This window comes from Thrips palmi, unplaced genomic scaffold (genome assembly GCF_012932325.1).
Source record: "Thrips palmi isolate BJ-2018 unplaced genomic scaffold, TpBJ-2018v1 HiC_scaffold_5, whole genome shotgun sequence".
NCBI classification, from domain to species: domain Eukaryota; kingdom Metazoa; phylum Arthropoda; class Insecta; order Thysanoptera; family Thripidae; genus Thrips; species Thrips palmi.
This window is the reverse complement of record NW_023144632.1, coordinates 9,472,712-9,498,425: the sequence shown is the minus strand read 5'-3', so window position 1 is coordinate 9,498,425 and position 25,714 is coordinate 9,472,712. Positions and strand designations below refer to the sequence as shown.

The following is a 25,714-nucleotide window of genomic DNA, read 5'->3' as shown; positions in this document are numbered from 1 at the left end:
TTCGTCCCCCACCTTCTCCTCCTCCTCCTCCACCTCCACCGTCAAACCAAGTGTGTCGAACCACACGCCTCCGCGTGCGGAGCATTCCTCCACGCTGTGGACGTTTGAGAGAGGAGATCTCGACACTACTTGGTTTCACAGTGTCGCTGCGCAGTACCGTTGGCGGCGTCGGCAACGTCTGCAACGTCTGCAACCCCAAACCGCAGATCGACCGCCAATGTTGGTCGTCGCCGCGGCTCGTCGCCCGTATTGCCTTGCCAGACAGTGGGCGTGCAGACGGGGCGGGGCCCGCCCGGCGGGGCCTCGGTCGGGGCAGCGCTGGAGTGGGCCCACGCCTGCAGACTGAGAGTCTCTCTGAGAGTCGCTCTGTCTCTCTCCGCCTGTTGTTAGGATTTGCGGTTCGGGGGATTGCAGTGGAAATGAGCAGGCAGGCCAAGTGTGTTCGGGGACCGCGGACAGGGCAGCAGTCTGGACCGCGAGTAACAGAGGGAGTCGTCCTCAACAGAATGCCCTGGCAATGCCGACAGCGCGGCTTCACACAAAACGGGACGTCCCACGAGAGCGAGGGAGACAAAGCGAGGAAAACGACTCTCAGTCTGCTAGCGGGGCCTGCCTGTCGGCGCGATTCACGCGGCTTGGCTTGTGGTCCAGACAACAATGGCAGAAACTAGGGGCGGCCCGGCGGCCCGGCTGGGTACGCCGGCATTGGAATGGCATTAAGGGAAACTAATCATGGTATTCGCGGCGTCCTCTTCACTGCCCGGGTACAGGTTACCCAACTAGGAGATGAATGCCAAATGGGGAATTCTTTTATTTCTTCCATCACAGTTCATGATTTCAATGCCTCTGATTCGGCTTAATATTCTGAAACTTAACCCACGATGCTTTTGGGTGAAAAAATATGTTTTCCGTAAAGAACGGCTCTGTTTCCATGAGGACGGGAAACCTTGAAGATTTACCTCTCTTTGCCTGCGCTAGGAAAAATAAGCGCCGGTGGGGTGGGAGAGGGCTATGAAGATGGAACTCAGACCGTGTGCTCCGACATAAATGGGGAGGCTCTGGTGTTGCGGGGGTATCGGGCTACATCGGGGCTGCTTCTGCTGCGACCGGAGCAACATTTCCGACGTCTCCTCCCTCTCCCTTCCCCTCGCGGCCCCGAGACCTCTCCCTCCCGTCTATGCCGGACTACAGAAATGATAGAAATGCCACTGTTGCTCGTGGCTTGCACTCCACCACAGCACCCTTTGCCGCCCGCTGCCGCCCGCTGCCGCCCGCTGCCGTGCGCCAGTACAGCCGCGTTCCAACAGGCTGCTTCCGAACACTGAATCATCGCTGTCTCTGTCGCGCCCCCGCTAAACGCCCCATGCGTTAAAGAGAGGCAGAGCGACGGTATCAGCCTGCAGCAGAGCGACACTCCCTGCAGCCCAGCAATACGTCTGGGGAATGCCCTGAAAGGCCCGAAACACTGCCGCGCCCCGACGGTCGGTGGGTCGGTGGGTCGGAGGGTCCCCGCCCGAGCCGCGCCCATTTCACTTGTTGATCCCCGCAGATTAGGGTCGGGCTGCGGGGCAGGAGCAGGGCTGCGGTGGCAGTGGTGGCGCGGTCTCTCTCCCTCGCTCTCACAGGCGGGGTCGGCCCGGTCGCCCCGTCTCTGCGCAAGAGAGACTGAGCGATGGGACCCCACACCACCACCACCACCACCACCACCACTCGGAATCAGCCTGCAGCCTCCATGTACCGGAGTCCCGCCCCTTCCCTGTCCCGCCGTAAATTGATTCCAGGACGCGTGTCCTCGCCGTCGTCCTCCCTTCGTCCTCTCTCGCCGTGCGGTCCTCCCGCCTCGACGTCGTCCTCCCTTCGTCGTCGTCCTCCCTTCACCATCGTCCTCCCTCACCGTCGTCCTCCCTCGCCGTCGTCCACCATTCGCTGTCGTCCCCCCTCATCGTCGTTGTCCCTCGCCGTCGTCCTCCCTCATCGTCGTCGTCCCTCGCCGAACCGCGATCCTCGATCCAGCGACGCGTCGTAAGCGGGGCCAAACGCAGCGAAGCCGTAATGCAAGCCCCGACATATGCTGCTCTCCGCGCACTTACAGTGTGGATTGCCTTCGCCACGGTGGCGACTCATAATGAGCTGTGTGAAGCACGCAGCCTACAGTGTCGTGGCGTGTAAAGCTCGACACCGGCTGTCTCCGAGTATGTTGCAAGTCTCGGTGCAAGACGGTGAGACTCTTGCGCCTTGCCTGCCTGAGGTGGTTCCAGGCTGTTCCAGGCTCCAGGCATGGTGCCCCCCTTTGAGGACCAGTCGCTCGCGGACGCACGTGTGTGTGTGTGTGTGTGTGTGTGTGTGTGTGTGTGTGTGTGTGTGCGCATGCGTGCAGTGAGTCGCGTCGCCAAGGAAGTTCCACAAAGGCAGGGCGGACCAAAGGAGCGACCGGAGCTGAAGCGCGACAGGCAGAGGGACAGGAGGCAGTGAGGGCAGTCAGCGAGCAGGAAGGACGACAAGAGACAAGGCGCTGGAGTGCACGACACGACGGAACGACTCGCAGCTAATGGAGCCGAGCCGAAGCAAGCCGAGGGGAAGGAAGACGGACTTCCTGGGGTCGCCTGGCCGCGCCTGGCCGCGCCTCGCCTCCGAGCCACCTGTGGACTGCGCGTCCCCTCCCCGCCCCCTCCCTCCTCCCCACACCGTTTCGCCATAGTTTTGCGGCTGTCGCGCTACTACTGTGGCCGCGGCGGCGCGGCCCTCACTCGACTTGTTTTATTGGCGGTCATTTGGTATGCCGGGCCGAAGACAGCGCGCTGCTGAATGGCAAGTCCGGGCAAGCCCTGCGCGCCGCTATCAGCTTCGCTCACACCAATTTCCTCGAAGCAACGCGGCCCCGAAATAACCTTCAGCGACGTGACGGAGCTCCTCGTTCTCGTAGGTTCGGGTTTCCCGGCCCGGCAACGTTGAAAATAAAATTGAATGGGCGTTGCGTTAGAGCCGAGACCGGTACACCACTGGAGAATGACTGTTTGAGGAGGTCCCTGGAACTTCACTGGGTTCGTTTAAATATGACGTCGCATTCGTTTGAACGCTCCTACGCTTCCGCGAAGCCCTTGCCTTTTGATGCGTCCCTCGGATGCGTCTCGAGTCACGTTCAATTGAACGTAAATGGAAAAGGAACGCGACGCCACCCTGGGTTCCTGCGTTGTTATGGACTCTGCCGGGGGGAGGTACTACAGGGAAGGGCCCTGGGCTGGCCCTGAGCTGTCCTGCTCCGCCCTCGTGTTCCTGCTCCCGGCGAAGAGGAAAGGTAAACCGATATTCCGCTCAGACTAATATTTTTCGATCCAGCCCGGGGAGGATCATAGCACAACACAAAGAATTCCTGCATCTGGCGTGTTATCATCCCCCGGAGTATCCGCTACCCGTTTACATCACCGCTTTTCGCAAAATAAGCAAGCGCTCGTCGGGTGCGGAAACTGATGCTACCGCGTCTCCTGTCCACCGTGCGCGCTTGTTTGTGTGTGTGTTTTGTGCGCGCGCGTGCGTGTGTGTGTGTGTGCGCGCGCGCGTGTGTGCGTGCGCGTGCCCTCTGCGGCGTCCTTGCCCTCGCCCCACCGGTCCCACTAGACCCCGCGGCCCCACCCTCACCGCGCCATATCTCATCCCCGCGCTCGACACGGCCTATCTTTAGCTTGACCGCGGTTCGCTTCCTATGCATGTTTCGGGCCCGCCCGCCGCTCGCCCGCCCGGCCTGCCCACTCTCCCACCTAGTCACACGAGGGGGTGTGGCGTGCCGCGGTGTGGCGTGCCGCGGTGTGCCGTGCCGTGTCGCGGCGTGCGTTGACCCACATTCGACCTGGCATTCCAAGCCGTGGAGCCGGGCCGGGCGGCGCGGAGAGGCACAGCAGACTCATTCAGAGTGTGAGGTCTCTCTCTTTCTCGCTCTCACGGGGAGTCCCGGATGGGTGCGAGAGAGACAGACCGACGAGGACCCCCTTTCGGAATCCGCCGACAGGGCACAGCCAGGCACAGCCAGGCACAGCCAGGCACAGCGCCCCGATATTGATTCCTGTGTCTCGCGCAGTTTCGCGCGGTCTCGTGTCGCCGCAGTGTCGCACAGCTCGGCACCGCTACGCCATGGCTACGCCCCACAGCCTCCCACCGCTTTGAAGCATTTTCCCACCGACTGCACCTCCAGCCAGACAGACTCGTCGCCTTTGCCTGCGCACAGCCTGGAGCCGCCTTAGACCGCCTCGCCCAGCCTCGCGCCGTCACCGCCAGACGCACCCTAGTTGTACGACGCGGCTCGGCCTCGGCGGCCCGCACGGCGACGCCGCTGCCGATGACACTGCCAATGACACCACTGCCAATCAACAGTCATGATCGCCGCCAAAGTTTGGTGAGGCATAATGATCTGATTCTGGATAAGGAAGAGTTAGGACAATGTTGCGCATAGTTGGATGGAACTATGTACCGCCGACAGACGAACCGCCAGCAGAACCGAGCCGAACCGAGCCGAACCGCGCTGAAACGTGGGCGAGAGAGAGCGGCGTTCCTTGAAATTGGATCGGTTATATAGAACACGCCTCACTCGAAATTCCGCGAAATTCTTTCTGCCATGAACGACCTTGTTCATTCACAGTGGACGTGCTCGACGACGACGTGCTCGACGACGACGTGCTGGACAACGACGCACTCGACGACGACGTGCTCGACGACGACGTGCTCGACAACGACGCGCTCGACGACGACGTGCTCGACGACGACGTGCTCGACGACGACGTGCTGGACAACGACGCGCTCGACGACGACGTGCTCGACGACGACGCGCTCACCCGGCCGCAGGCGTTGCCGCGTCGGCGCGGCGCACGGCACGGCGTTGGCACTTATCGCACACCGCGGTGTTTACGGCGCGTAAACAAACACAGCAGGCACGCTGAGCACGGCAAAGCCGCGGCCGAGCTTGGCCACCGCGGCGTGGCGCGCCGACTCGCCGGCCTGATTGATCCAGGTCCGCTCGACCGTCGCGGGAAAGGCGGAGAGTGGGCGCCGACATGGGGACTCGAACCCACGAAGCTGCGGTCAGAATAGAAACAAACCGCCGCGGCCCCAGGGCGCGCCAGGGTGGAGGGCGAACATGATGGAGTCACAGCGCGGACCTGCTGGCGGGGGGCGCGGTCTGAAACGCCTTGCGGCTCGCTGCGCCGGCGGCGAAGCTTTGGCGCGCTCCTGAAACAAAAAGGAAGCAGAAGGGGGAGGTAGCAAGCCCAGGCAAGCCCAGGCAAGCCGCGGGGCATGACGTCACCGCCACGCCCACCGCGCCGATTATAGGCTGTGTCAAATGGAACGTGATTAATTATTCATTTCCGGGGCGAAATATTCATCGGTGCAGCGCTCTCCGTGCTTCGGCGTGCTTCACCGAGCTTTGCCGTGCTTCGCCGAGCTTTTGCCGAGCGACGGTCGCGGACGCCGCGGAAAATGATTTCATCGATGCGATAACGTGGGTTTTCCCCGATGGCGGTGGCAGCAGGCTGGCGTCGCCGCATCGCCACTGCCAAGAGGCGCGGGACTGATGGGGTTTCAACCCGGTTTCGGTTCGGTGGACGCCGGGCCCGGCCCGGCCGGGCCAGAGCGCCGTGAAAAACGAACCACGCCGCAGGGCGCGCAGGGCGGGCAGCAGGGCCATGCACTTTTCACGTGCGAGCAGGGCTTGGCGGGGCTCGGTGACAAGGTGACAATGCACGCTGTAAATTGGAAGGCAGCGGCTGTGGAAGCGCAGGGCTACGCGTGCTACCACCCCCAAAAAGAGGAAATAAAAATGGAATTTTGTCGCCGTAGAGTCACTGTCATCGGTGTTCGTAAGCTTGGCTTGTTTTCATAATGTCAATGGAAATTTCTGACTCTTGGCCAGAGCGCGTCGCAAGAGACGAGATCGCACTTCGTCGGGAGAGCACTGTCAGGCCCCCACAGTGGCAGGCCACATACTACTGTACAGTGGCGAGTCAGAACTACAGTATACTGTGGGCACTCTCTTCGCTCTGTTTGGCGTCCTGCTAATATAAAGTGGTGAGAGAAAAGTTGACAACTGCCGACCTGTGCAGATCGGGGCAGATTGTGCCCCAGTGCGCGCCGCGAGCGTGCTGCGCGTGCTGTCACACTGATCCAGCGCGCTGCGGGGTGGCCGTCGTTTCACACGGTGGAGTACACTAGTGTACACCAGCCGTCGGGCAATCAACGCCGCAGCGCGCACGGCCGCAGCACACGTTCGCCCGGAGCACTGCTGTGCGGAGCACCTTTTCCCCTTTCATTTTGAAAAGGGCTGACAACGGTTTTTAATGAACTTTTCCCTTTGTACCGCGCGACACTGCCCTCCATGCGAAACATGGCAATGGACAATGGACCTCCTCGCACTGTCGCAGCGTCCAGCGAACACGCGGCGCGACGCGGCCAGTGGGGAGAGTGCCACCTGCATGCACTCCGACGAACGGAACCGGAATCCGAGCGCACTAGAACTCCTTTGTTTGTCATGGCCAGCCGAGCCGGCCGAGCCGGCCGTTGTCGGGGAACTTTCAAGGGTTCGCATACAGGGATCTCACCCGCCGCTCTCCAGCCCGTTTCCCTCGTCGCAAAACTCCGGCGCTGAAAGGCGCACGCATTCCTGATGGTGTGGTGTGCGCTGTGTCTAGCCCCCGCCAGCCCCGCCAGCCCCGCCAGCTTTTGATGAATAAACAAGCGACTCGGTGCCGCCCCGCCCCGCCCCGCCTCGCCCCGCCCCGCCACCCTGCTTGAGAGCAGCAGCGGGTGGCTAGGACGTTGTTGCGGCGTCACGGCTTCGACATTCATCCAGCGGCGCACAGCGTTGACTGTGTGCAGCACTGTTGCACGCATTGACGGTGTGCTGCACTGTTGCAGGCGTGGTGAACCGCGGCGACCCCTTCCGCCGCACTGTTGACGGCGTTGACCGTGTGCTGCACTGTTGCAGGCGTGGTGAACCGCGGCGACCCCTTCCGCCGCACTGTTGACGGCGTTGACCGTGTGCTGCACTGTTGCAGGCGTGGTGAACCGCGGAGACTCCTTCCGCCGCCGCCGCTCCCGCAGCAACTCCCTGCTGCCGTCCGAGGGCTTCTCCATGGACCGCGGTGGCACCACACCGCTGCTGCGCTCCCCGGCCGCCCCCATGTCCCCGGCCGCGCCCTACGCCATCGCCATGCCCGGCATGGACGTGGTGACGCACCGGGTGGCCATGCTGGGCGCGCCAGGGGTGGGCAAGTCCGCCCTCATCTCCCAGTTCATGACGTCGGAGTGCATCAACGCCTACGACGGCATGCGAGGTAAGTCCGCAGCAGGGAGGGATAGGGAGGGGGAGGGGAGGGGGCCCTGCATCAGCCCGGTCGGGCTTTCGGCTGGGCCGGCGCGGCGGCCGCCCCGCCAACCACCCCGCCAACCGGCAGCCCAAGCCGCATAACACTCGACGGGGAAACGCTTTTCACCCTTGCTCGCCCTGGAATAACAACGCCCCCTTCCCCTTCCCCACGCCGGCGCTGCTGCCGCCGCTGCCGCCGCCGCTCGGGTGCGAAGGGCGAGCAGCCCGAGGGCGGCCGGTAAACCCGGAGCATCCCCTCGAGTGTTATCCCCTGCAGGCCGCGCGATAGCAGGCGGCGGGCCGGGCGGGCCGGGCGGGCGGCGCGTTGTCTGGAGTTTAATTGAGTAAAAGGCTCCCCGTCCTCGTCCCCTATTCCCCGTGGCCTTTGTCGAGCGCACCCCCGTCGAGTACAACACACATAGCGACGCGGCGCCCCGCTCAGCCCCGCTCAGCCCCGCGCCGAACGCGCCGGCTTTGTCCTGCGTCATCTAGGGCCCTGCCGCCCTGCCGCCCCGCCGCCCTGCGTGGTGTGCGCGGCCATGTGTGGCATCACGGAGCACATTCCTCGACCCGACCGCCACCCCGCCAAGGCCCGCGAGCGTGTTAGGCTCCTGGAATGCCCCGCCGCGCCCCGCCGCGCCCCGCCGCGCCGCACCGGCTGGCCGTGGAAGCGCAGGTGGTCGTTTTATTAACTGGACGGCGCATGCCCGCGCCGAGAATGGAACGTCGGCATAACTTTTGTCGCGCCTCTCTCTCTCTCTCTCTCTCTCTCTCTCTCTCTCTCTCTCTCTCTCTCTCTCTCTCTCTCTCTCTCTCTCTCTCTCTATGCATGGGGAAGTCGTGCGTGACTCGAGACGACAAGAAAAGCTCGCGCGAATCGCTGGAGCGTGTGGGAGGGGGAGGAGGGGGAGGAGGGGGAGGAGGGAGACTGCGACGAACAAATAGTACTACCTCCGGCAGGAGACACACGTGCCGTCCCACTACGCTGTGAGGCTCGCCAACCAGGCTTCACCAGGACGTCATGGAAAGCCAAACGCGTTCGCACAACAAACGTCGGGGCGACCGACTTGGAAAATTTCATTTCCAATTTCAAGGTGCGCTATGCATATTTAGGCTCGCAACGCAAACCTCAAGACTATAATAATTTGATTTTTTTCGTCAAGCTGCTCTTTGTTGGCAACACTGCACGTAGCGTGGAGCGAAGGGCCCATGGACACGAACGAGGCCCGGGGCGCTAGAGTGGCCGCGTGGCCGCTTGGCCCGGTGGCAGGGGGGCCACCTTGACCCACACACCGCGTGCCATGCCACACCACGCCATGCCACGCGCCACGCCGGGCCAGTGCCAACTGTCCCGAGTGGGGAGTGGCAGCCAGATTTACCGAAGTGCGTTCAGGGCGTGTTACAGTGGTTACAGCGCTGCAGGCTGCAGTGATATCTGCAACACGGGCCGCCTCCCAGCTGCCGCTCGGGACAAGCTCAGGGTCGGCAGTCACCGTAACCTAAACAATTTTACAGTGCTGCCCCATTCGCTCTTCGGCCAGCCCAACGAGCGTGAGAGAGACGGGCGGTGCCACGCCATATGAGAACGCCGACAACACCTGTTCGAGGGTCGCCGCGCTAATGCTCGACTCGTTCTGTTCCAGACGTGCCTAAGGAGCAGTCCGTGTCCATCATGCTCAACGGGGAGGAGTCTGAGCTACAGTTCGTCAACTACGGCACTCTCAAGGTACACACACTCTCGTGTCGCGGTGGAAACCTCACCGATCAATGAGCACCGTCCAGACTTTGTGAAACGAAGAATTGCTTTACAAATCACGAAGTGTTTTCTTTGCAAGCTCATATGCTCAAAATCCTTTCTTTGTCCGGCCTTAAATAGTTCATTGTTTTGAGAGTACACTGTCAAACCAACTGAAGAGAACTTCACTCTTTAAATGCGGAGGCGTGGAATTTTCAGTCTCCACACTTGGAAGCGCAGAGTTTGCAGTGTTCTCCGCGTTTGCAGTCAGGCCACCGGCCAAAAGACCACAGCCGGTGGACCATGCACGCTTGATCTCTCCAGCGTATGAGCCAGGTTCCAACATGAAAGCAGCGATGACATTTCCTCGTTCAGCGGGCAAACCCCAATCCATTTCACCGTCAGCTTGAACCGAGTCTCATTTGCGGAAGATCTCCCAGCGTGCGCCCGTGCGTGGACCGTGCGTGCACCGTGTCCCCAGTAAACCGAGTAAACTGATTCCGCTGCCCGCACTCTTTGCTGTCTCTCTCGCCTTCATGGAGAGTGCCGTACGGGTGCGAGAGAGACAGAGCGAGGGGCTAGGAATCGCTCGCCTGCCAGAGCTGTGTCCGACTGAGCGGTGTTCTTTGCCATGAGGCGGCAGGGCAGGAAGGGGGGAGGGTTGAAAATTGATGAAAGGCACAGTGCCGGTGACTGCTGGCAAACTGGTCTCACAGTGTGCACACACGTGTTGAGCTGCCCCTGCTTGGATTCATGATGCATGTCGTGCCGCAGGAACTGGAGGCGGGGCAGCCCTGCGCGGCGCTCGTCATGATGTTCTCCGTGGTGGACAAGTCGTCCTTCCAGAAGACCGAGATGGACCTGCAGCGGCTACAAGAGCTGGGCATGCTGCGGAACCGGGCCGTCATCCTGGTGGCCAACAAGGTGGACCTGGCGCGCAGCCGCGCCGTCTCCACTCAGGGTGAGTTCACGACCACACCACAAACAACAACATCAACACGTGGCTTACTATGCATCTTTCCTTGCTGCAGACGGCAAGTGCCTGGCGTGCACCTACAAGGCCAAGTTCATCGAGGTCTCGGTGGGCATCAACCACAACGTGGACGAGCTGCTCGTGGGCATCCTGACCCAGATCCGGATCAAGGCGACGCAGACGGAGCGTGAGAGCACCGCCCACTGGTACAAGAACCGGGGCATGGTGCGCGCCTCCATGAAGGCCAGGCAGATGTTCACCTGGATCTTCGGCCGGGAGGACAGCAAGTTCAAGAACTGTGAGAATCTGAACGTGGCCTAGGAGGGTGTCGATGATGAGACAGTGATGGCGGAGCGAGCCTGCCTGTTCGGGGGCCGACGCACTGGCTGTCGGTGTGTTGTGTGGAATCTTTTGTGAGGAAATGTCGATCTTCTGCATGATCCTTCTTCTTCTTCTTCGATCGGTGGGGAATTCACTCAAGACGTACGAGCTGTTTTGCACTAATTCGGACCATTTCGTGACTTTCAGACTATCTCATGACTTTCCGGCTATCCTGCCGCATTTTTGGTGTTTGTTTTACTTCTACGCACGCACGCGGTTTTCAATGGAAAAACGGAACGCGGTTGTCGACGGGACGTGCCGATTTTACCTATCATATTGAGATTTTAAAAGAAGTGTAGGAAGGCGTTTTAACTATCTTGATGTATTAGTTAGTCAAGGGGGATATGGGTTTGAAGTTTAGATACACACACCCTTGCTTGAAATTAACAGATAGATTTGAAGTATTTTGGAGTAAAAAGAGAATGTATTTTGGTGAAGTTAACGAAGTTAGTAGCTCGGTGGGCGATATCTTCCACACCTGTTTCCCCCCTCGGTATTATTTTTGTTGATCCATGTAGTCGTGTAAGTTATGTGCAGCTTTGTGTGTGTCTTCTTTTACGAATCTTGTGCTGGAATGTCGACTTTCTTGGGCGGACTATCAGCACTTAATGCCATTTTTGACTTTTCTTGTGTACATAATCTGCCAGTTTCAAAGCTCGTGTCTTTATCGAAAAAAGCGAGGGGTCCACCATTCAGCTCAGAAGTGTACACACGATTACTGATTAACAGTGATTACCCAAAAAAATTCTCATAAAACTCTAAAATTTCGGCCAGTTAGGATCATTTCTTGCCTATTTTCATAAGAAAAATCCCCAAAGACCGATAAAAACAGCGAAATCGTTAAGTTTTGGCATGTGATTTCTAGTGATTACTAGACGAAGTGTACACACGATTACCAGAGTGGGGCACCCCTCGAAAAAAAGTTGTTAATTGTTGTGATATAAGTTTAGAATCTCACAACGAGCCAGATATATATTATATTATTCTACGTTATTTTTGTACAAAGTAAACTTCCGACGGTGGATCTTGAAGAGGTAAGGCAGGGTCAGATTAAACCACAACTTATATTGAATTACCAAATGGAGAGACGAACCACCTTGAGAGTGTCAGTAATAGGCGACGGCGAGTCTCGCGAAACGGGTCCCAAGCTGCTCCAGACCGGCAGTCGGTTGCAAGCCGAGCGCCCAGCGAGCAGACAGAGAGGTTCGACCCTCGGCCTCGGCCCGACCCTCGGCCCGACCCTCGGCCCGACCCTCGGCCCGACCCCACTGCTGCTGTGGGATGGCTGCACCGGCTTGCACCTGGCTGCACCCTTCGGATGCGGACGCGCGCTCACCTGCCCGATGAAGGCGACCACCTGTCAATGGAGAGATAGGCCACGCGCTCGGCCGCTGGAGCGCCTGTCAATGGGGGGATAGGCCACGCGCTCCACACCCACGCGCGGCGCTCCGCAGCATTGCCTACCCTGCCCGGGGCTCCGACAGGCACAAGGCCTGTCTCGAGTCCAGTTTGGTTGGCTATTTACTCGATTTTTTGTGTGTGTTCGGTGTCTATTTTTAGGGTGGTCCTAGTTGAATAATAACGTAAAATACCTGCCTTGGTTCGGCTGTAACACAGGGGAAAAACGAGGCCATTGCCATTACCCCAAGCATAAGCGGAGAAGCACTGGAACTCTGTCGTTTTGAGCCGAGAACCCTGGTGCCCTGCTGGGCGTAACTTTCTGACCACCCTGTAGAGTACATTCTATTTGGACAATACTGTCCAACTCTCTAGGAAGTCTTCGGCGTTTGGCGCACCGGGAACCCCTTCCTCCTGTCTGCCAGGCAAGGCCTATGGTGAGCTTCACGCTTATTCGGTGTTTTTTTTCTTCTACTCTGCCGTGCTCTTGTCTTCGGGGACGTGACATTACAAATTGTGGGCTGGAGCGAATCAAGACCAGAGAATGTGTATTTGTGACAGGTTAGTCCCTACGCTTATTTATAAGGATCCGCGCTGTACCTGGTAAATAGTACCTATCGGATACAAATGGAGAGCCTCCCTTCCTTCCTTCCTTTCCCAACATGACAATATTAGTTATTTGAAAAATATGAATGTGGATAATCTAGTCTTTACTGTAACGGCGTACTTCGATAGACGAGGGGGCAACCACGTTCGATATTTGGGGACACAAGATTTTTTGAAGAGAAGAGAAGATTTTGTCGAATTTCGCAAGATTTTGTCCAATCGTACGAATCTGCCGGTTGTTTTTTTTTTTGTCATTTTAAGGGAAAGGTTTTGGATTTCCACGTATTTCAAGGGCTCGAAGGGGAATAGGATTTTTCAAGTGGTTGCCCCCTCGATGATAGGTGTAATCAAGTAAATTATGTGCTTCTTCGGATAATATAGAGTTAAATGTGATCTTTTATTTTTCTTTAGACATCTTTGAGCGCCATGAGAATTGATGGCTGAGGCTAAGGCTACTATTGCATATGCATATCTACTTATTGTCTATCATTAAACTTAAATTTTATGGTCAAAAATTTTATTCTTCCTTTTAAATGTTATCGATGTGAAAGTTTGAATTGATGTTAGTTGCGCTGTATGTATCGTATCTGTGAGTGAAATACATATTTCTACAGCACTCCTTGCGAATCACTAGAAACCCTCATCTTCACATGTCTACACCGTTCCGACGCTGCTAGGCGATTCAGGCTTTTTCCGTCGACGTCCAAAAGTCTTGACCTATCGTCAGTGCCCTGGTTGTAGCTTCCGAACCCAGATCAGCAGAGATACATAACAAATACGTGAAATACAATTCATAACTTCATGGAAAGTGACAAAAACAAGTAAACAAAAATATTTAAGTTTTGAGAGAGAGGTGGCACGAAATTTACAATGTTGGAATACGGACCCGTTTTCTGATGCGGTGAGCCTCTGTTTACCTTCGTCCGAGCCGCATCCGTTCGCTGAGCCCCTCGGACAACAGCAAATGCAGGACAGGTGTCGAGCGACATTGCCTGGCTTGCGATGCTCCACGTCGACAGAGACTCTGCACGGATTGCGTGCCCGCGCTTGTTGGAGTGTGTCTCTACCCCGCGCGCGAGGGCCGCGGGGCGTGGGGTAGCGCCCTCTCTACCTCTCGCGCAAGTCTCTTGGAGTCGAGGGTGCTGAGGGGCGTTAGGCCTGGGCCGGTGTTGTGCGGGTTTGTCGCGAGCCGATTGGCTGTGCTGCTCGGTGTTCGGCAAAGGTTGATTGCGCTTCGCCTCGCCTTCGCCTCGCCCGCCCGCCTGATTAAGGTCAGTCCGTTCATTACCGCCGGACGGACGGCGTGCTCGGCGTGCTCGGCGTGCTTCGTCGCGCCGCAGATTGCTTGCTGGCGGCCAGGGGCAACATCACACAGTTCGGAGAAACCTTTATCAAAGCCAGCTTCTTCATTTCTTTTCTTTTCTTTTTGTTTTCGAACGTTCTCTAAGCAATTTCTCTTTACAACCAGTTGCTTTGTGTTTTTTTTTTCTTTTGAAAGGCACCGCTGGTGTGGCGGCTTACGGGTGAATGATGGTGCATGGTGCGCGGCAGACGGCAGACGGCAGAGCACAAAGCCGAGCAGGCTGACGACCGGCCGACGACGGCCTCGGGGACCTCCCCGCGTCCCCGCATCCCCGCGTCCCCGTCTCGCCGATTTCCCGGGCCGCCGTTTTCCTCTTTCCCGAGGCGGCTTTTCCCGCGTTTTCCCACGACGGCGACGTCACGCCGTAATAGTGTGCCGAGGTGTGGCGGCCGCTGAATAGCTCATGTGCGGCCCCGCGCGGCGCGCTCGGCGTGCGTGAGCCGCCCTGATTGCTCGGCCGGCCGACGGCCCCCTCCGCCTCCGCCCCACTGGGGGCCCCGAGGGGTGGCGGCCACGCCAGGGTGCCGGACAGCGGTCACTTCGAGCCAGTCTCAGCTAGCGGAGCGCCGCCGCCGACGCCATAGCGCACCGGAGTGCCGACCCGGAGCGTCGACCCGCCGGAGCGTCGAGCCGACAGCGCCGCGCCGAGGACCGCGTCGGGGGAGCGGCCGGAGCCGAGGCGGACGACGAGGCAGAGCGGGGCGGTCGGATGCGCCTGCAGAACGCCCTGTGAGGGCTGTGCGCCCTGTGAGGGCTGTGCGCCCTGTGAGGGCTGTGCGGGGGTGGCCATGGGGTGCGCGGCGAGCAGCCCGCTCGCCCGGGCGCTGAACCCGGTGAGGCTCATCAACCAGGCCAGGGAGGCGAAGGAGGCCAGCCAGACCGGCACCACAAAGGACGCCAAGGAGGACACACCGTACCCGCTGCATGGTGAGTATCGCATGTACCCCAACAAACATTCGCAAGTCTCTTAAAAGTGCTGAGTGTCCAGTCCGTAACGTCAAAATTTAAGTCAAAATTCCTTTTTTGGCGTCATATTGCCCTTAAAGGTGACATCAGAATAAAAACATTGAGACTTCTCTGTGTTTTGTCGGGGAGTTATATCTGTCCGCTCAAAGGTGTGGCGCAATAAAGTCCTTCCCCCAAGGAGTCCGAACAACGCAGTTTCTTCTGTTCCTCTGCGGTGGCACTAACAAATTCGCAATGTAGAGCGGAAATTAGAAAATTCTTCATCGAATGAAGGGACATATCTGTCACGTTTGGATTTCAAACTTGAACGGAAGCATGGCATTCTCCCCGAGTGCTGAATACGAAGTATACACTGAAAATCTACCGGCGTGACTTCATGCCGCTGCAGGGGCGTGAGTTAAGTGTCACGCCATTAAACGGCATGACAGAAAAGTCACGCCAAAAATCGGCATGACTCAAAAATTTACGCCAATTTTTGGCGTGAATATCTTGTCATGCCGCTTTTGGCGTGACTTGTCAACGCGTTGTCATTCACGCAAAATGAGGGCGTGACTCACATGTCACGCCGTTCTTCGGCGTGAATTTCATGTCACGCCAATTTTTAGCGTGACTTTTTGTCACGCCATACTTTGGGCATGTGTCCGACCATTACGTTTTCAGTGTAGTTGCTATGCTTTCCGTGTCCGCAGTGTACAAAGTCGAATCACTTTCGATCGTCGCATCAATTGTTGACAGAACCGTTTCTCCTCCTACATCACTACAAATATATGGGCGGTACACACGGTGTAGCGAAGGAGGTAAAACGTGTACCGCTTTCGTATTGGCGGTAAAATCTGGAGCCCGCCAATTACGCACGCTACAAACCGAAGGAAAACGGCGGTACAGTGTATTACCGCCCATTGCGCGCCGTTTAGATGGTGCGTAAAAGGAGTTACAAAATATTACCGCCAGTAACGTTCCCTCAGAGTGCCAAGAAAAAGGCGGTAAAGCTCTCGAAAGGAGGTACAAACGGTTCTGTTAGGGCGGTAACTTCTGTACCGCCTTCGTATTGGCGGTAAAACGTTGACACCGCCAATACACGGCAAAAGTACCGCCTGGGATTCCCAGGCGGTGCCCGGAAAAAAGGCCCTTTTCCCCATGATGCGCCTGGGAATCCCTGGCGGTACTTTTGTCGTGTACAAAGTTACCGCCTGTAAAGGGTGCGGAAATATTACCGCCTTTAGATTTGGAGTGCAGTGCACCCAGACATTGGGATGGACAGTGGACGTAGTGAGACATCGTGCCTTACAACGCCCGATGTGTATTGCCAGCTCTTTTCTTTTGTCCATTTCCCCCTTTCCCCTTTGTTGTTGGTCCGTTTACCGCGGCCGGCGCGGCCCCATCAGGGGGCGTGCCCTCCGGTTCCCTCGCGCCTCGTCCCGCCGCGCTGCGCCGTGCTGCATCGGCCGGCCACGCCAACCGCGCTGATTTGAAGGCGAAGCGCGAACGGCAGCGAATAGGCCGATCTGAGAATCGATGCAGGAGCACAAAGTTTCCAGGGCGCCACGCCGCGGCCGGCGAAGGGGAGGGGGCGGGGAACCCGGTGCACCTCATTTCGGACGGGCTGGAATTTTTTGCGCGGGGCGTTGTTCCACGGCAGGGTGTGGGGAGCGTCCCATTCTCGGGCGTTCCACGACGGCAAGGCGTTCCACGACGGCAAGGCGTTCCACGACGGCGGGGTGTGTTCCACGACGGCGGGGCGCTTCTCGACGGCGGGGCGCTCCTCGACGGCGGGGCGTTCCACGACGGCCCGGCGCTCCGCAGTGGGGTGCACGACCCGAAGATGCGGGTCGCGACCCACATTCGCGAGATGCTATCAGGCGAAACGGATTGAGCAGACCCAGCAGGCCCTGGCGTGTCCCCCTCCCCTCCCCCTCCCTCTTCGCCTTACACCCCGACTCAACACACGGTAGTGCCCTTCGCCCTGCGTCTGCCTGCACGGCCTTCCAAGGGCACCCTCCCTTTCGAAAGCAGCACACTACACTAGTGCAAAAGGAAACAAAAAGGCCCGAATTTATTGGCCGGCATTGCTCAAAGTATACAATAATTTTGGGTTCTGCAATCGTGATAATACAAGTGTGGAGGTTAAGGGTGGGGTTCTCCACACGTGGTTTCTCAATGTGTTGGCTCGGAAACGCCCCCCCCCCTTCCCCTCATCCACGCCACACGTGTGGCGTCCTGCAGGGGTGCCGTGTAAACGGAAGGGTACTCGATAGCTCGATCGCGTTTGCGATGCGGAGTACAACGGCCGCGCCGCTTGACGAGGTCAAACAGTGCCATAATTCATTTCGCGCGGAGGTCCGCGCGTTTTGGGCCCGAAATGGCGGTACCAAAGTTGTCACTTCCAGCCTTAATGTTGCTGCGATGCAATTCACCGTCACCCGACTCGCAGTGCGCGGTCGGATCGAATGGAGAGTCATGCACGGACGGACGGGCGAATGAATGAACGAACGAATGAACGAACGAATGAATGGATGCACAAGGGACCTCTCCGGGCGCCGCTAACGCCTTTTTAATGCTCCACTTGCACCGCGAGCTGGAACGGACATGGCGCCGCTCGACGTGCATGGCGCCTTTTACACACACCGTGAAACCTTAGTCGGAGCATATTGAACAATAGTTGCAATGAAAATTGTTCGCGAAATCACGTACTTATCTCGTTTGTCAGATTACTTCATGCTTAGAGTTCTTTGTAGTAATGACATATAATTTTCATCCTGCGTGCGATAATGCAACGGCTTGGTGACTATGGTCAGGCACTTGCCTTATTGGCAAGTCCGCAGCTGGCTTTGATTGTGTACTCGGCCGGCCCCGTGACAAATCAAAAGCACTCGAGTCCCGCTACAGCGCTATGCACTTCTCGGGACAGAGAGCAATGTCACTGCCGTGTGTTGTGGCCGTTGTGGAGCTGTGCGTGAGGGGGACCACGGCCGCTGTCTGCCCTCAATTCTGCCAAGGATTTCACCGCTTTTAGTGTGTTTTCGAGGAATTTTGCGGTGCTCATCGTTTGTCCGACCTTATTTTGTCCGACCTGTCCAAATTTCACTTGCCCGTGAATCGGCTGAAAATTTTGACCGACCTCCGTTTTGTCCGACCCACTTACACCGCCACGCGGTCAGGCTGCAGCTCGAGAGCAACTCGGCGGCGCTCAATTGATCTAAACACCCGCGGCTCACTCTCTATGTCAATCAAGACTGGATGCAGGACAATCCAAAGACATTTTAACACAAAATGTATTCAGAGTAAGAAAAGTAAAATGAACACTGTAAAGAAAATTTCAGCGAAAGAGGGCACCCCGGCGAACCGGCCCTCTTCCCCGCTGGCTTGGTGGACCAGTGGTTCCCCCATCTCATCACAGGAGCAACCTCAGAGTTAAACCGCAGTGGCCCCGTCATTGGTCACGTCATCTGTGATGTGGAGGAGTCCTCTCATAGTAGGCCAGGCTGCCACCTTTCCCAGTAGTCGGGTTTCGTTCCCGGCCCCCTTCCCACTCAGGGGCCATGCTACTGGTACTCAGGAGTCTGCGTCACCCTGCCCAGCAGCGGAACCACTGGGCTATGAGAGGCACACTGACCGCCGCCCGATTTTGTATACTTGAACCGCCTTCTTGCGATGCAAGCTTGGTCAAAATATTCTTTACGGTGCTGGGTATCGAACCCCGGACCCCGCAGTCGGGACCCGACGCCTCTGCGCTCTCGGCCACCACGGCCCATGGGTGACGATGTGCGAAGGGGAGCATTTGAAGCCGCTGGTCCGAACCGTATAGTCAGACAAAAAGAGCAGGAAGCTAGTATTCGATCGCTCGATCCGAGTATAGGATTCAGAGATCTCAACACCTTCGGCCACCGTGGCTCGCCGTGTATGCCAAGTGGCGTAGCGGGTCCAAGCCGCACCGGGAAAGCCACTCCTAAAATGTAGAGAATTGCAGGGAGTCGAACCCCAGCCCCTGAAGTAGCAGATCAACGCCGCTGCGCCACTCGGCGTAGCGGGTCCAAGCCGCACCGGGAAAGCCACTCCTAAAATGTAAAGAATTGCAGGGAGTCGAACCCCAGCCCCTGAAGTAGCAGATCAACGCCGCTGCGCCACTCGGCTTACACGGCGAGCCACGGTGGCCGAAGGTGTTGAGATCTCTGAATCCTATACTCGGATCGAGCGATCGAATACTAGCTTCCTGCTCTTTTTGTCTGACTATACGGTTCCGACCAGCGGCTTCAAATGCTCCCCTTCGCACATCGTCACCCATGGGCCGTGGTGGCCGAGAGCGCAGAGGCGTCGGGTCCCGACTGCGGGGTCCGGGGTTCGATACCCAGCACCGTAAAGAATATTTTGACCAAGCTTGCATCGCAAGAAGGCGGTTCAAGTATACAAAATCGGGCGGCGGTCAGTGTGCCTCTCATAGCCCAGTGGTTCCGCTGCTGGGCAGGGTGACGCAGACTCCTGAGTACCAGTAGCATGGCCCCTGAGTGGGAAGGGGGCCGGGAACGAAACCCGACTACTGGGAAAGGTGGCAGCCTGGCCTACTATGAGAGGACTCCTCCACATCACAGATGACGTGACCAATGACGGGGCCACTGCGGTTTAACTCTGAGGTTGCTCCTGTGATGAGATGGGGGAACCACTGGTCCACCAAGCCAGCGGGGAAGAGGGCCGGTTCGCCGGGGTGCCCTCTTTCGCTGAAATTTTCTTTATAGTGTTCATTTTACTTCTCTTACTCTGAATACATTTTGTGTTAAAATGTCTTTGGATTGTCCTGCATCCAGTCTTGATTGACATAGAGAGTGAGCCGCGGGTGTTTAGATCAATTGAGCGCCGCCGAGTTGCTCTCGAGCTGCAGCCTGACCGCGTGGCGGTGTAAGTGGGTCGGACAAAACGGAGGTCGGTCAAAATTTTCAGCCGATTCACGGGCAAGTGAAAATTGGACAGGTCGGACAAAATAAGGTCGGACAAACGACGAATTTTGTATTGCAAAGGCATTGCAGAGACGCTGAAGTCCTCGGCAAGGTTCCACTCTAGCAGCGCGCAGGCGCGCACACTAGTTGAGTGTGCGCTTGCCACGCAGGGCAGGGTCGCGACGCCGTCCCTGCATGTCCCTGCGACCCCGCCTCGCCCCGCACGCTGCTCTTGGTCCTTGGTTCGGCCACGTGCTAATTGAGGCCTGGTTCTCACGCTCCAGTGACATGAGTGGCAGGGCGGGGCGGGGCGGGGCGTGGGTGGAGCAGGAGGCTCATTCCGAACACATGGTCCCGTCTGTCTGTCTCGCACCCTAAGGCCGATTGCGAGAGAGAGAGAGAGAGAGAGAGAGAGAGAGAGAGAGAGAGAGAGAGAGAGAGAGAGAGAGAGAGAGAGAGAGTGACAGTGTGTACAAACAACAGAGTGTTTTTCAACCAAGGTGGCGAGTATGAGGGCCCGCTGCTGGAGGCCTCGCGCCTCGCCCAGCCAGGGGGAATTCCCAGTGTCATGTCGGTGAGCCCCCCGGGGGCTGCGCGCCGCGTGAGGGTCGCCAGCCCCTCGGCCAGCCCCGCTGCTGCCCCGCCGCACGGCCGCAAGCCACAAGTGGGATGGCCGGCTGAAATGGCGCGCCCTGGCGGCCGCCTTTATTACTACGCGTCAACAACGTGTGTGATAGGCGCCTGATGGGCCGGGCCGCCGGGCCGGGCCGGGCCTGGCTGGGTATCGACCCTCACGCAGTGCACGACTTGCACGACGAGCCTCGCGGTACCTTTCTGCTTCCTTCGGCCGGCCGGCCCGCCCGGTCCGGCTCGGCTCGCCTCGGCGTGGCGCCACGCCGGCTGCAGGGCTCGGCTTGGCGCGGTGCGGCCCGGCTCGGCTCGGCACAGCGCTGGCCGACGGTATGCCGAGGGCTGTGCTGGCTGTGCTGGCTGTGCTGGCGAGGGTGGTCAGGAGCCGCGGATGGCGTGACTGCCACGTGCGAACAAGGAACAAGCAGCAAGGAGCCGAGGAGAACGCGAACAAGGAATAAGGCGGAGCGAGAACGGTTAGTCACCGATCGGACAGGACCAGCTGAGTCCGACGACGGAAAGGCTGGCCGGCCCGCTGCAGTGTCCCTCCACGCACGACGAGGGTGCCGAGTGTGTGTCGAAGCGCCTGCCATCGATTGGGTAGGCAAGCCCGCCGCGCGGCCGTGTCCCCGCGCTGCCTACCTGCCGGGCGGCGGCGGAGTACGTCGTTGGTACGACCTCTTGTCCGACCTGCCGATATTCGTCCAACCTCCCTCCCTCTTAAATTTTTGTAAGGCCTTTCTTTGTCCCTCGCGGTGATGACTCCGCTCACTCACTCTTTAGGCAGCCGGTTCGGGAGGACCAGGCCGTTTTGGATCTGCCGCTGTCCGATCTGGTCCCATAGGCGGTCCTCGCGAACTGCCCACCCTCCGTAGCAAAGGCGATCTTGATAACACCGGAGGCGGGGTGCCGGGGGCGGGGTGCTGGGGGCGGGGTGCTGGGGGCGTGGCGGGAGAGGGGCTCCATTTCTCGGCTGCTATTTCGGTACGTGTAAGTAGTGCATGAGGCGGCCCGGCCAAGACGGAGGCCCAAAGGGTACCGCATCGACCAGTCCTCACCAGCCCTCCACTTCTCGTTGCAAAAGCGGTGGGGATCGCATCGGGACCCAGACCTCCTTGTTGAGCCCTTTAGAGTTCGTTCCCATAAGGTGCAAACCTCATTGCAGAGTGGAGGCGCGAGCGTTGCGGTCCCCCCGCCGGTCGAAAGTTGATTCAAAAACTTTCCGTGGGGGGTTGGGGAGAGGTCGCCGAACAATATCACGGCTCAACATGTGGAGGACTCGTCACGGCGGCCGGGTCTGAACGATAATGCGATAATTGTGGCTCTGCCAGACAAATCCGTGCGCTGCAGGTCTGGACGGGGCCCGCCCGGCCCGTTCGTTGGCCTTGCCGGCCTTGCCCGTGACAGCAACGCGACGGCCTCCTCGTGGGCACCGCGGGTGCGGCCGGGTGCCGCCGCCCCGTCACGGCGCGTCAGACCTGGGCGGGCCAGGCCGGGCCAGGCCGCCGGGGCTCGCATGCTGCACTGGCAACAGAGGCATGAATATGGAAGTGCAGTGCAGGGCCGGCGGGGTTGGCGGGGCGCAGTGAGTGCAACGCCACCGCGTCTGGCGAACGACCCTCGCGCTTAGCTCCACCGCGGCCTTCGCATCAGCCATAAAGGTGCAAGTGGCGCGACCGCGGCCACCGCGGCGACCGCCTCTCGCCGGATAACCGCGCGGCAAGGCGTCGCCCTGTCTCTCTCGCACTCGCCGGACGACCCGGAGGAGTGCGAGAGAGACAGCAGCGGCGAGGGGGTCGAGCGGAAAAACTTGCGCGGTAAACGGCGGCGCCGCCAACCAGTCCATCCGCGCGGGTGGAGGCCGCTGGCGTGGCCGTCCGGCCTGGACTGCTGCAGACTGATTCCGAGAGTCGTTTCCGTCGCTCTGTCTCCCTCGCGCCGATACGGGACGCCCCGTGAGTGCGAGAGAGACGGAGCGACGTAAACGACTCTCAGTCTGGTGCTCGTAAAGAACTGGTGATTGATATCGCGGACGGGCGGACGGCACCGCGACATTGTGTGTGGTATTCATAGCCAAGCCGACATTGCAGTGTCGGCGAGTTCGGCCGACTAGGCGCGATACCGGACCGGCCGGACCGGCGGGGGGGGGGGGGGGGGGGGGAGGGCAGCGGCGGGGTGAGGCCAACGCACCGGCCAGGCGCGTTGCCGCGTTCGGGCGCAGCGGGGGCAGGGGGAGCAGCAAACGCAAAGTACGACCCCTCGAGGACAAAAATAAACAAAGTCCCTCATTCCGTGACAGCATATACAAATTTATGCTCGTGTAACAAATGATTATTGGTTTGAAAAAAAAAACGGTCCAAAAAAAGGTGGATAAAAAGTTCGATTTTGTTTCTTTAACGATTTCTTTATTGCGCCAAGACGTCTTTGTTTGTTTGTTGACCATCGAACACGAACAATATTTTTGTTTACTTTCTTTTGCTTTTTTTTTTTTTTTAATAAACGAACTTGTCGGATCATACGATTTGTTTGTTCCAGCTCCAGCCAGAATTAGATTGCCGGAAAGGGGTCCGACAAACGATCGCATCGCCTTTGAAAATTAACACTGACTGGGACTTCGTGAGACACGACAAGTGTCGGTGAAAGGCCGAAGGGAAGGGGAGTGCCGAGACGTCACGCTGTGTCCCCAATGGCAGTTCGATGACGACTTGGTCAACACTTCCTCCTTTATGCATTATTTTTATACGGGTCTTGCCGACGGCCGACTAACAGCCGCCCCAGCTACGTTTAGCCTAGTGTCCCAATGACGCTTTTTGACTTTGTTTCCTTTTTCGCGAACGAACGCACGTGTCCGCCCCGATGAGTGTGTCGGGGCGCGGGGCTGCGCGGGGCTGCGCGGGTCGCGGGCCGCGCTGCTGTCGTCACGGAGCGCCGTCCTTGGCGAGGCAGCCCCGCAGCCCCACGGCCGCGGGCTCCGCAGACAGGCCGAACCGCGAGGCCGCGAGGGCTTCGCCGAGGGCAGGGGGCTGTGGGGGCCGGGGGCACACGAGGGCAGCCACCCCTCGCTACTTCGCCACTTCGCTACTTCCTTACGAGCCGGCCTAGGTGGCGGCAGGCGGGGTCCGCCGCAGTGGCCGCAGGCTGATTCCGAAGTTTACCATCATCCAGTCTCCCTCCCCCCTCTCTCTCTCACCCCTGCGAGCCACCCCAGCCCATGAGTGCGACAGAGACAGAGACAGGTCGCGGAACGGCATTCGGCGTTCCGGGCACTTAATGACGGCACCGTGATGTCTGCGGCGCGCACTACGGCCGGATTATGCGCGTCCTGCCGGAGGGAGGGAAAGGGGGGGCGTACCGGGCAGCGCCACGCAGGAAACGCGTCGCTGCTTGACCCTGACGCCGCGGCCCGCGCCACGCCCCGCCAGGCCCCGCCGTGCCCCACCTGGCCAGCCTGGCGGTGGCCGCGGAGGGCAAGCAGGCGCACGACGGCTTGCTACAAGCATGCTGGAAGGGTGGTTGCGTGCCTCGGAGGGGGAGGAGGGTAGGGCAGCCCCGCCCCGCCCCGCCCCGCCGCGCCCCGACGCGGCCAAACGACCCTGCACTCCGTCCTTGTTGCGGCCGCGGCCCTGGTGCCGGCGGTGCAAGCGAGAGGGCTGCCTGCCAGCCCGCCTGTCCGGCCCTGCCCGGCCCTGCCCAAGGACACGGCGGAATGAAGGCAGCAGCAGCAGTCGGGACAGGGAAATCAATGCATATTGGTGGGAGGCGGCGTGGGACGGGCGGGCCGGGCGGGCGGGACAATGATTACTTCCGTGTTGCCGGTGTTGCCCCTTCGCGCGCTTCGGCTTTCGGCCGCTTTCGGCCCTGCCCTCCTGGGGCACCCCACGCTTCCCTTCGGGGGACTTGATTGTGCTGGACTTAATCGCTGCTCTCTGACTGCTGCAGGCGTCGGTGACAGCGTCAAGGAGCGCGTCGGCGCGGTGGTGGACGGCATCGAGGAGAAGATAGGGTCCACGATCAACACCGTGGGCTCCGCGATGAACAACGTTTCCTCGACGGTGTCCAATCAGGTGGGAGCGACGAGCCTTTACTTTGCCCGGCCTGCCCTCGGCCTGCCCGAGTTCCGACCTTCACGTCTGTGTGGTCCTTCCCTCTGCAGGTGTCCAACGTGGCGCACCAGATGGAGTCGACGCTGGGCGGCGTGCTGCACGGCGCCGAGAACGCCCTGCACGGCGGCGCGGACATGGCCTCGGACATGGCGTCCAAGATCGCGGGCGCCGAGACGGCCGTGGAGACCAAGATCAAGGAGGTGCTGCCCGCGCCAGACGCCGTCGCCTCGGCCGAGAAGGAGCACGAGAAGGAGATGCAGGTGCGGACGCCGCGGACGCCGTTCGCGTGTATACGGACAGTGTGCCGATTGCCGATGTGGCGTCCCCCGTTGGGCCAACTCGCGCACCCCTGGCACCTCGACACTGTGGGCCTCCTCGCTAATAGTAGTGGTTTCTGGTTCGATCGGTTGTCGCCTGGTTTAAACTAGAGCCAGCCGTCGCTTCAGTCAAGTGTCAACTCACGCTTGAAGACCTTTAGCTCGAGTGGAAAATTTTTAAAGAACGCTTCAAAGCGCTCTTTAAAAATTGTCCCCATTTCGTGCATTCAGGACGGATAGGGGCGCTCCTGTGCGCTCGAAGAATAGCGTGCGCGACACTGCGCTTGAAGGAGAGCGGTGCGCCTTGCTAGTGAACAATTGCCGAGAAAAGAAAGATCGATGAAATGCCAAGTGGTGTTGTCATTCCATTTGCTGAGGGAAGGGAATGCATTGTTCCAGGACCTCCTTGATTCGCTGGACGACGTGGCCGACATGGCCGACGCGAAGAAAGCCGAGGCGGAGAAGCTCGCCATGTCGAGCGTCGAGGAGGCGGCGGAGGACGCGGAGGCCGCGCTGGAGAAGGCCGAGGAGACGGCGGAGGAAGTCCGAGAAAAAGCCGAGGCCGAAATCGAAACCGTTCATGCCTAGAAGAGCTGCTTCAGGACACTGCGTTGAGATCTCCAATATCTCTCTATGATCTCATTGTCACATTGACACAGAAATCCAAGTTCCATGCACAAAATCTGAACTACCCTTTCTATTTTTATCATTAATCGTATTCTACGATCTAGTTTTTTTTTTCCCGCACACACTGCATGTCACTAAAGGAAATTGAATTTCATATCCTTCAATCTAGCTAAGCACTAAGCAGGTTACATGTTCTTTTTTTGTTAACCAATTTATAAACATTTTTATAAAAATACAGGCATTTATTGCTTTCTACATTCTACCCCAATCACATCTAAAACACCAGCACTTTTCTAAGCAATTTGCTTCAGTGGACAGGGGTGATTTTGGGCAGGG

At 58.9% G+C, this 25,714-nt stretch overlaps 2 protein-coding genes across 3 annotated transcripts in view; both read left to right on the top strand.

Annotated features, from left to right (window-relative positions):
• Positions 1–13,052, top strand: part of LOC117650874 (GTP-binding protein REM 1) — a 39,702-nt gene extending 26,650 nt beyond the window's left edge. Inside the window, exons 3-6 of the mRNA XM_034394490.1 lie at positions 7,041–7,319; positions 8,995–9,077; positions 9,861–10,047; positions 10,118–13,052. Coding sequence (XP_034250381.1) covers positions 7,041–7,319; positions 8,995–9,077; positions 9,861–10,047; positions 10,118–10,380 — 812 coding nt within the window. The 3' untranslated portion in view covers positions 10,381–13,052. The remainder of the gene's footprint in view (positions 1–7,040; positions 7,320–8,994; positions 9,078–9,860; positions 10,048–10,117) is intronic.
• Positions 13,053–14,536: 1,484 nt separating this feature from the next.
• On the top strand, positions 14,537–25,663 carry LOC117651362. Of its 2 annotated transcripts, none has more exons than XM_034395329.1 (4): positions 14,537–14,734; positions 24,271–24,395; positions 24,485–24,694; positions 25,151–25,662. In XM_034395329.1, exons 1-4 carry the CDS (start codon positions 14,596–14,598, stop codon positions 25,337–25,339), a joined length of 663 nt encoding a protein of 220 aa, XP_034251220.1. In that variant the 5' UTR covers positions 14,537–14,595; the 3' UTR covers positions 25,340–25,662. The 2 variants fall into 2 exon arrangements, with proteins under 2 accessions (XP_034251220.1, XP_034251221.1); XM_034395330.1 differs by lacking the exon at positions 14,537–14,734 and adding an exon at positions 24,072–24,083 and having other exon boundaries at positions 25,151–25,663.
• Positions 25,664–25,714: the final 51 nt, after the last annotated feature.